The sequence below is a fragment of the Manihot esculenta genome, chromosome 14 (genome assembly GCF_001659605.2).
Source record: "Manihot esculenta cultivar AM560-2 chromosome 14, M.esculenta_v8, whole genome shotgun sequence".
NCBI classification, from domain to species: domain Eukaryota; kingdom Viridiplantae; phylum Streptophyta; class Magnoliopsida; order Malpighiales; family Euphorbiaceae; genus Manihot; species Manihot esculenta.
The window spans coordinates 3,349,713-3,360,556 of NC_035174.2; the positions used below are offsets into that span (position 1 = coordinate 3,349,713).

Below are 10,844 nucleotides of genomic sequence, written 5' to 3' on the forward strand. Positions count from 1 at the left end.
AAAACAAGTTAAAAGTTTGCAAACAATAATAAAAAAACACTCTATTAAATATGTGGGAACAAGGCAATGTTTATGTACAAGTGCCTCACAAAAACCCTCATAAGAATGCTTTACAAAGCTTACAAGAGCTCTCTCAAATATGGACTATCTTTTTCAACTTTTCCGGCTGCTGATCCATGTTCCCTATTTATAAGCATTCCACCTAAAAATGCAGTGTCTAACATGTGGCCAGAATTTTTTTTTTTAGAACTTTCAGAATTTTTTAGTAATTTTACATTTTGAGAAAATTCTAGATATGCTTGCCAAAGTACTCGTGGGACTCATTTGGTTGGAGTGAACCTGCTGCCCAGTCAATTTAATTTTTGAAAGTTTATGGACTGGTCTGGCTGTCTTGAGTGAAACTGACCAACTCTGGGCCAATCTGGCACCAACGCCTTGCACTATCTTTTCGCATGCCCCTCAGCGGCTCTCACACTCCAGCTCTGAGCGCATGCCTCGCACACCCTGCAGCAGCTCTTATACGTCCTACGTGTAGCGCATCCGTTGCGTGCCCCGCATCAATAAGCACTCTACAGGCTTCTCACTGTAGCGCTCTGTGGCCCCTGCATGCCCCACAGTCTCTGCGTGTCTCCCAAACCCAATTAACCAATAAGTCATTTTCCGTGGGCCTACCACGCCTAGCCAACTGCTTGCATGCTAGTCAATTGCTTCTCCCGTAGCTGCGTTTGGCGCCTACCTCAAACACCAATTTTAGCTAATTTTGAGAGCTCCTTGCTATTTTTTTCACTGATTAGCATGTTCCTTAAATATTTGGACAATTTTACTCTTTAAGTAGATTGGCCACCATGGACTACGACCGCCAAAGGAGGAATTGGGAGTGTCACCTTCGATATGTTACAGAAGGAAGCAACATTTATGCCATCAATTCATAAAATTTTACTCCAAGCATATTTTATTCCCGGCCAAAGTGTAGCTTGAGGTTTCGGCTAACTTGATACCAAGACAAATCTAACCCAAGAAGTCAAAAGCATAACAAAATCTGTGAAATCCCATGGAGAGAAAACTCTCGTAGTTTTCCCCCCTTGCTTGTGACGCAAAGTTGAGATAGAAACAAGCATCATAAACCATGCTTGTCTTCAACTATTTGGAAGGTAACAATAAAAGGTTTGCTATTGATGTCCTCTCAAATCTCCCAGAGACAATTCAGAATAAGAGACGGCAAGTAAAATGCCATTTTATCTCAACACTTCAAATATTAAAATGAACCACCCTCTTAAAGTCATGGCTAATCTTGATGAGACAAGCCCAATACTGAAAAGTCAAAAACCACTTTACCATTCATTACATTACATGGAATTAATCCACTATATGGGTTTTGCTCTTCTCGTTTGTGACGATTTTTGGGCAAATGTAGAAAGTGAAGAATTGCCAAAAAGCAAGCAGAGATGAGCTGACTTTTCAAGTTCATACAGGATCAAGACTTAGTCATATCTTAGTTAATTGTGCAACTGTGCTACGTTTCAGGAGATGCTTTCGGCTCGACGCCAAGTGTTTGATTAAATAAACAGAAGAGGAATCAACTTGCCGCACGCAATTCTCCTTGGTTGTGATTGCCAATTTGCCATTGCTTCCACACCATTGTCACTGTAACTCAGAACTCCATAAGAGCCACCTCGAAACAATATTAGCTGGTTTTATTTTCTTTCATTGATGAAGAGATTCTTGTAGAGTGTACATTCTGTTCTTTCAAAGTGTATGATAAATTAATAAATTCTTAACCCAAATTCAATATAATACCAATCTGATATATAAGAAAAAAATATTGAGTAATAAGTGGTTTAATTAACCTTGAATCTAATTTTATATTGGAAATTTGAAGTATATATATGTATATCATTGATCAATTACTTGTAGATAATTTAATTAAATTTACTAGTTAATATCACTTTATAATATTATTGTTAAAGAATTTAATTTTCCAAATATTACCACTTGGTAATAAAATAATAATAATAACAATAAACCAGCAAGTTTCGAAAAATCCTACCGTAAACGTTCCATAGAAACAAGGTATACAGTATACACGTAAAAATGGGGAGTGAATGATACAGAGGCATCTATATTACAGGCACAAGAAAATCCATCTTTCTCGCTTCAAACATCTCTTCCTCCATTTCATTGTCTGCCCCAGACACCAGAAGGCGTTGTCTCTATATGTGCACCATCAGTGGCAGATGATCCAAACCTAATTTAGCTTCAACTTCACACATTTTTTTACACTTCAACTGCCATTCACCCTTTCTTTGTCATATTCACGAGGATAAAGGTTTCTTCAAGACCAACCCAGTGGACTCAACAACTATCAGAATCCATACTGGTACCCATTACTTGTTTTTGTTAAATTTTGGCACGCCTTGTGATGCTTTGCTTTTATCCAGAATCTCTCTTTTTGTGGTTTTTGCTATCGTCTGCTTTAGTGTTGCTACTTGATTGAATAAGAGATTTTTGGGTCCTGGGCTTGTCGTGATTGTTGAATTGGAGCATGTTTCATTGGATTTTTGCTTCCTTCAATACTAGAATTGTCCAATGCCATCTGAAATATTGGAGCTTTTCTGTTTGAATATTTGAATTTTCTTTCATGGATTTAAGGCTCTTCATTAGAGGGTCTGAAGAATAGTGTCCTTTGCTGGTACTTGGATTTTAATGGATTTGTAGTTTATTTGTTATTGGTCTGCATTGTTTGAAAGAATTTTGAGCTTGTTTCACCATCTAGTTGAAACTTTTCTAATGTAGGATTGTTTACAGAACGGCTTCCAGTGGACACAGCATCAGAGGCGATATGACTCGAAGGTTAAGAAGAAGGTTGTCACACTTGGGCAAAAATAAGGAAATTGTAGACAGTAATTCAGAGATTTCAGATGGTGGATGTTTGCATTTGAATACTATCAGGGACATTGATTGGACAACCTTGCCTGATGACACAATTGTTCAACTCTTTTCCTATTTGAATTATCGAGACCGAGCTAGCTTGTCATCAACATGTCAAACATTTAGATTATTGGGTTCCTCCCCATGTTTGTGGGATTCACTAGACCTCCGGTCCCACAAGTTTGATATTGAGGCAGCAGAGTCACTTTCTTCTAGATCCAGAAATCTCCAGAAGCTTAGATTTCGAGGGGCAGACTCAGCTTGTGCAATAATCAATCTTCAAGCAAGGGGGCTTCGTGAAATCAGTGGTGATTTCTGTCCAGATATCACAGATGCTATAGTGTCAGTCATAGCAGCTCGACATGAGATGCTTGAGAGTCTCCAACTTGGGCCAAATGCATGTGAAAGAATCAGCAGCGATGCAATCAAAGCAATAGCTCTTTGTTGCCCCAAGTTGAGAAGGCTTCGTCTTTCAGGTGTTAGAGAAGTTAGCAAAGATGCAATAAATGCTTTGGCTATGCATTGTGGGAATCTACTGGAGGTTGCATTGATGGAATCAGAAAATGTTGATGAAATGGCATTGGGAAACTTGACTACTGTACAATTTCTATCACTTGCTGGAACAAGAAACCTGAAATGGGGTATAGCCTCACAAGTGTTAAGTAAATTGCCCAAGTTGGAGGGGTTAGATGTGTCAAGAACAGATATAAGTTTGAGTTTTATTAGGAGACTAATTTCATGGTCTGAAAATTTAAAAGTCTTGTTTGTTCTGAGCTGCCCAGTTTTTGAGGCTGAAGTTGATAATGACATGGTATATATTCATAAGGGTAAAATATTACTAACTGTTTGTAATGACATTTTCAAGGAAGTATCCTCATTATTTGCAGATGCTTCAGAAAGTAATATGCTCCCTTATTGGAGGAGTTTAAAAATCAGAGAGCAAAGCTTGGATAAGATTGTTTTGTGGATTGAATGGGTACTCTCTCATTCACTTCTACGTGTTGCAGAGAACAACCAAAAGGAGCTTGACATTTTCTGGGTCAAACAAGGGACAAATTTATTGCTTCATTTGTTGCAAAGTTCAGAAGAAGATGTTCAAGAAAGAGCAGCTACTGCACTAGCAACTTTTGTTGTCATTGATGATGAAAATGCCACCATTGATTGTCAAAGGGCTGAGGCAGTTATGCAGAATGGTGGAATACAGTTGCTTTTGGACCTTGCAAAATCTTGTCATGAGGGGCTTCAATCAGAAGCAGCAAAGGTGACAATAATTTCTTGGAGCATGAGTCTTTAGTCATTCTAGAACTCAAATGATAATTTATCTCTAAAAATTCTTGAGAAATTGTTGAAATTTCTTCAATGGAAAGTTTAAGGCAATTTTAGAAATTACTTGAAGCCAAATTCAGGCCAAAAGATCTTGTTTCCCTCACTACTTGCTTTCTTGATTTTCATATGATTCTCATCATGTAAATTTGATTTCCTACAGTTGGAGACTTGATATGATCTTGTTGTTATTGTTGTAATATTGAGAATTGTAGGCGATCGCAAATTTATCTGTTGATTCAAAAGTAGCAAAGACTGTTGCTGAAATTGGAGGAATTAATATCCTTGCCAGTTTAGCTAGGTCAATGAACAGATTGGTTGCTGAAGAGGCTGCAGGAGGCCTATGGAATCTTTCTGTTGGAGAAGAGCACAAGGTTGCTGGAATTTGATGCAGTTCTGTTATTTATTGACTTTAAAATTCCTGGCTTGGTGTAATTGTAATCCATGTTGTTTATAGGGTGCCATTGCTGAGGCTGGTGGTATAAAGGCTTTGGTTGACCTTATTTTCAAATGGCCCTTTTGCAATGATGGAGTTCTTGTATGTGTCTGTGTATTTAGATTATGTTTCTGTTTTCCTATATCATTCTGCAACATTTGTGGGGTAAATTGTGAGTATATGCATGCTCCTTGTCAGGAACGAGCAGCTGGAGCACTTGCAAATTTAGCTGCTGATGACAAATGCAGCATGGAAGTTGCAATGGCAGGTGCTGTCCATGCGCTGGTGATGCTTGTTAGGCATTGCAATTTTGAGGGAGTGCAAGAGCAGGTGATACTAGCTCAGTTTTTTATGCTCATTTGCTAACAATGGCACTCTTTTGCTAGTGAGAGAGCATGTATTTTGTTTTGTACCTTATCTCATTATGTTTTATTGGGCCTTCTGGTTATTTTTCATTCTGAGCAATGAAGTAAGCTATTTTTAAATCCTGCTAAGTTATTCTATAACTGAATTATGTAAATGATTAAGGTCAGGAGAGGAACTTTATATGTGGCATAAATAGGGAATTTGACAAAAACTGACTTTTTGCTTATTGTTTATCCATTGAGTGAAATACTCGAGCTAAATGGCATCTATCCAACTCTTCCCAATTCGGAGTACTGAACAGTTTCATATATCTTTCCATTTTTGCTGCTGGTTGATTTAACATAGCCAATCTTATATGTCATCCTTTGCCATGCAAGAAAAGGCACTCAGGAGTTGGGACTTAGAAATCACTATGTAATTGGGAAGTGAACCATTTATTCATGGGAATAATATTGTAAAGAAATCAATATAATAGGTTTCAGAATTAAGACCATGTGCTGTCTTGAAATTTTTGTACAGTTAGATTGCATCTGTGAAGTACATCCTGGCTAAATTTCCTGAATGGGATGTTGATACCTTTTTCCAAGGATTCCTGTCCTATACTTCAGTAGAACTGTGATTTTAGTTGCATACATCTTTTAATAATGCTAATTAGCCCTACATCATCCTTCAGGTAATTTAAAGCTTCTTTAAAAATCCATTTTCAAACTGCTCCCTATCCCCTTCCACCCAAAATAAAGGCTAATGTTGTCTTCTTCCAAAGTTCTTGTCAATCTAAACTCAAATGTAATTATTGACATCTTTGTGCCTATCTATTTTAAATCCTGCTCTCTACTTTGAAGATTCATTACTTATTTTGATTATTTTTTCATTAGTTTAAATTTGCAATCATCTCATATGAAAAGGAAAAGAAAAAATTATATATGTATGGAACTTGTGAAAGTGTCATGTCTTCTCATTAAAATAAACAGCCTTTTTCCTGGTCTGTGGTTTGCAATTTATGTACCAGATTGAAAGTGAGTTCTAAACTGTAATACGTGATGCCAGCATGTTGCTTCTCTTTTGACTAGGCTGCTCGTGCATTGGCAAACTTGGCTGCTCATGGAGATAGCAACAATAATAATGCTGCTATTGGGCAAGAGGCAGGTGCAATTGAAGCATTGGTCCGACTCACTTATTCTCAACATGAAGGTGTAAGGTAACATATACTCTTTTAGTTACTGCAGTATGAATATAATTGAAATGGCAGATGATCTCACCAAATTGACTAACCAAATACCTTATGTACTTCAGATAATTAAAATAATACTTAATAACTTTCTGTTTAGCTATTTTCTTGTGGACAATCATTTTTGTTGTAAATATATCATAAAAAAATCCAACTATTCATTTCACTTTTGCTTGCTCCTGATGTTGCAACTATTCCTGGAATTTCATGAAATTACTCACAAACAGGCATGAGGCTGCTGGCGCTTTATGGAATTTGTCTTTTGATGACAAAAATCGAGAAGCAATTGCAGCAGCTGGTGGTATCGTGGCCTTGGTATGGCATTCCAATTGCATAGAAAACTTTATTCCAATTTTTATCCTTTTTATCAATTTTCATTCTTCCCATTTTGATGCATACAATATATGAGCCTCCCTTGACTCTAACAAAGCTGGGAAGCTTGTGAACCATGAACATCCATTAGATGCACCAAAACCAAATTTGTTACTGTTTTCTGCACATTCATGATAGGGTCCTGAGAAGTGTTTAAAAAAAAAAGGAAAGATGAAGAGGAATAAGTAAAGAATGTGAGACCTATAAGCTTTCAAGAATTAAAATTTTCCAGCGTAGAAATTTTGCTGTCATTTTATTGTCCTATAGTCCAAATTTTGTTTACTTTTCTTTTCATTTCCCTTTTACTCACATTGTTTTATTCTCAATATGCTTGCAACTAAATGGTTAAAATGGGCATAGTATGGTCTAACAGGATTCCAATATGGCACTATGATCTACTAAGGCATGAACTCCAATAATAATGCATGCTTCTATTAGAAAAATATAACAATTTTAGATTACAGGTTGGGATGATAGTAGTTTATTCAATTAATAGTAACTGATATTTAGGATGATTATGGTTTTTAGGTTTCTCTTGCGCAATCTTGCTCAAATTCCTCTCAAGGTCTTCAAGAAAGGGCTGCAGGTGCTCTCTGGGGATTGTCGGTATCAGAAGCTAACAGGTAACAATTTCTTGTTAATTTGTTGTTCCTCTGAATTCCACCTTATACAAAGTCAGCATTAAAGATAATTCTTAGTTTTGGTTTTGTCACATTGAATTTATAGATCCTTCACTCTAGATATTTTTCCCTTTAATAAATGTAATTCAAAGCATTGTGAATCTTTTGTCAGAATTATAAACACTGTTTATCTTCTCTGAACTATCTATAACAATTTCCCTTATCTGTAAACTAGTGTAATTTTATAAATCATGAGGTAGAATTAATAATGTCTGAACTCCATAATGGCAAAAGTTGCACATTTGTAATGTGTTCTACTTTGACTGATACGTTGTCTCTTTCCTCTTAACTTAGTGTTGCTATCGGACAAGAAGGCGGTGTCGCTTCACTTATTGCATTAGCACGCTCAAGCGATGCAGTAAGTTTCACTTCTTGTTGAACTCAAATGAAGTAGAATTATCATTATTAATTGAGGAAAATTTTTTTCTTTGATTCATTATCTTTGTTCTATTAAATAAAACTTGAAATTCACCTATGTATGAAATGTTCATGAAATTTTATTAATTTTATGTGACCCTAATTGTACTGAATCACTAATTTTTTTTATTTGCTGAAAGAGGAAAGAACACTAATTCAGCTTGTGTTATGGGTTTTGGGGGGACAACCAAACAATTTATCAATTTTCAGTTTTCATTTTCTTTCCAACATCTGTTTGTATAAATGTAGACAATGATATCAAACAGCCTCTATTCAATCTTTAATTGGAGGGCTCTATTGTGACATTCAATGTGTAACTTGAACATGAATTAAATGTGCAATGATTCAATTTCAGGATGTCCATGAGACTGCTGCAGGTGCTCTTTGGAATCTGGCTTTTAATCCTGGTAATGCACTTCGCATAGTGGAGGATGGAGGAGTTCCAGCCCTTGTTCACATTTGTACTAAATCACTTTCAAAAATGGCACGATTTATGGCTGCATTGGCATTGGCGTACATCTTTGATGGAAGGTACAGATTTAGAATGCTTGTTATCTGTTATGATCACACACTAAAAAAACACACATGTATTAGTGAATTAACCTGGGCTGAAGATTACCACAAGCCCCCCTCCTGCTTGCTAGGGATCCATTTGTGGGTGAAATATAATAGCATTTTATGGAAGATTTTGAGAATGCATGTTTTTTCCATCTGCAGAATGGATGAAATTGCTGCGGTGGGGCCTTCATCAGATGGTGATATAAAGAGTGTGACACTAAATGTGGTTAAAAGGATATCCCTGAAGCATATTGAAGCATTTGTGTGTTCATTTTCTGATTCAAAAACTTCTGACACTGTAATCAAATTATCAGCCCCAACAGCTCTTACACAAGTAGCAGAAGCGGCATGCATACCAGAAGCTGGACTTCTAAGATGCAGGTTCCTTTTTGTTGTATTCCTCTTCCTCTTTAATTTTGAAGTTTCATATGTCGTTATTAGCACAACAGCAATGAACATGCATATTCATAATATGCAACAATCAAATTCATGGACTGGACACTAGGAAACATTAGATAGAATTCTGTGCTGCTTCTTTGTTCATCCTTGTGCCCTTTGCACTTCAATCTGTTCTATGTTTTTAAACTCAGTAATAATCTGATTTATGTTTGTTCATCCTTGTGCCCTTTGTCACTACTTGCTTCAAATCTATAAAGAAATTTCTTCATTAAGTTCTATCATCTCATTTAGACTACTCATTGATGAGTTGCTGAACTCAATTCCGTTCTTATGTTCTTTTCAGTGCAGCAGAAATTGGAAGATTTGTTGCAATGTTACGGAATCATTCTTCCATACTCAAGGCCTGTTCTGCTTTTGCTCTTCTCCAGGTGAAACCACTTCTCGTCCACTCTGTTGCTTTTCTTCGCATTGTGCATTTGATGATAGTAGCAATAATAAAATCAAATGATGCTTTTCAACATTGCAGTTTACCATGCCCGGAGGACGACATGCAACTCATCACACGAACCTGTTGCAAAATGCAGGAGCGCCAAGGATCTTGCGAGCTGTTGCTGCATCAGCATCAGCCCCTTTTGAAGCAAAAGTTTTTGCAAAAATTGTTATTTGGAACCTGGAACACTACCATGTGGATGCCAATTCCAGAAATAACGGGTAGCATTTTCAAAGTTGCTGCCTTCCACTGGGATATTCTTCCAATGTAACCAACATGAACTCCCCTTAACCTATGCAAAGCAGTTTGGTTGAGTTTCGGGAGGCTTGGAGGTTCATGCAAATCTTCTGGCTTTTGCAAAAAGTTTTGCTCCAGGAGTCCAGCTGATGTTGTGTTGGAAAGCTCCTGGAAATGCAAAAATTGGGGATGTCCCCTCGTGTAAATCAGGGAGGGAGGCTGGATAAAATCTTTGTGCATGTTGAGTTATGAGTTAGTTTACTGTATTCAAATGAACTTAGCATACATTTTTACATTCTCAATCCTGATAATAAAAAAACTAGGCTTGGAGCAACCGTGGGCTTTGCGTAGTGGAAGCAACATTTTTTCTGAATCCGAGAGTTCTAGTTTCAACTCTCCCTCCACACGTAGGAAAAACAAATTTCTTTTAGTTCGCAATGGAAAATATTTTAATTTTTCATTGGAAGAATGAGCATCCAATCCATCATTTGATTTCAAAGTCTCAGGCATAGTGGGACCTTTAAATAGACAGATACGGATAGCAACATTGGATTGGAGACAATAAATTAGGTAAAAATAATTTATATAGCTGGGTTTGCGAACGTCTTTTTCCAACTTTGGATGATTGGATGATAAGATCAGCATCAGCAAAATCCATTGATGGATTTCTTTATCAAAGAACTAAAATTTGGTATACCTTAATTTAAAAATACCAATATATACGTATGAGGCACAAATACAGTTTGCTAGGCTGTCTATGTGTCAAGCTTCTCATCTTTGTGCCCTAGGATTTGTCATTAGGGATTTTTCAAATTTTTGTTTGTGGATCAGTAGCCAATATAATTCAGCATCTTTTCTTTTATTGCAAGAAGCTCATACTTCAATCTGTCTTTTCTTTTAAAAAAGAGAAAAATCCAAGTTTAAAATATTTTTAAAAAAAAAAACTAATAACATCAAACAGAAGCAATGTCCATGAGATGCTGCACCTCATGTTCAATTCTTTTTCATGGTAATTTCATTTAATTTTTATATCTACACATTTTCATTTTTTTATTTAGTATATAGTGAAGTGTATACTAAATATATTTTTAAATAAAAAAAAGGATAAAAAGAAAAATGTCGGTAATTTTTTAAATTTAAAGGGAGGTGGGAGATCTTAAATAATGTAAAAAGTAACAATAAAATATAATAAAGAGAGACAAGTGTCATCGAAGAGAGAGCGAGTAGATTATAATATATACACATCAGCAAAAGGTCAGGTTCCAGAAAACCTTAAAAGGCTAAACTAACAAACCGTCCAATCTAATGTTTGATCATCCGAGTTTACCGACCACCGAACAGCTTGCTAAGACCGACGCGCTTCTCATCTTTTCATTTCCTCTCCTGTGAAATTCTATACAGTAATCATCC

General features: G+C 36.4%; 1 protein-coding gene across 3 annotated transcripts; it reads left to right on the forward strand.

Annotated features, from left to right (window-relative positions):
* Positions 1-2,053: 2,053 nt before the first annotated feature.
* On the forward strand, positions 2,054-9,768 carry LOC110630869 (protein ARABIDILLO 1). 3 transcript variants are annotated; one of them, XM_021778493.2, is made up of 13 exons: positions 2,054-2,377; positions 2,794-4,189; positions 4,467-4,625; positions 4,709-4,789; positions 4,886-5,017; positions 6,124-6,251; positions 6,509-6,596; positions 7,182-7,276; positions 7,628-7,691; positions 8,106-8,281; positions 8,468-8,689; positions 9,051-9,135; positions 9,234-9,768. In XM_021778493.2, the coding sequence occupies exons 2-13, from the start codon at positions 2,840-2,842 to the stop codon at positions 9,420-9,422; spliced, it is 2,769 nt and encodes a 922-aa protein (XP_021634185.1). In that variant the 5' UTR covers positions 2,054-2,377; positions 2,794-2,839; the 3' UTR covers positions 9,423-9,768. The 3 variants fall into 3 exon arrangements, with proteins under 3 accessions (XP_021634185.1, XP_021634186.1, XP_021634187.1); XM_021778494.2 differs by having other exon boundaries at positions 2,806-4,189; XM_021778495.2 differs by lacking the exons at positions 4,467-4,625; positions 4,709-4,789.
* Positions 9,769-10,844: the final 1,076 nt, after the last annotated feature.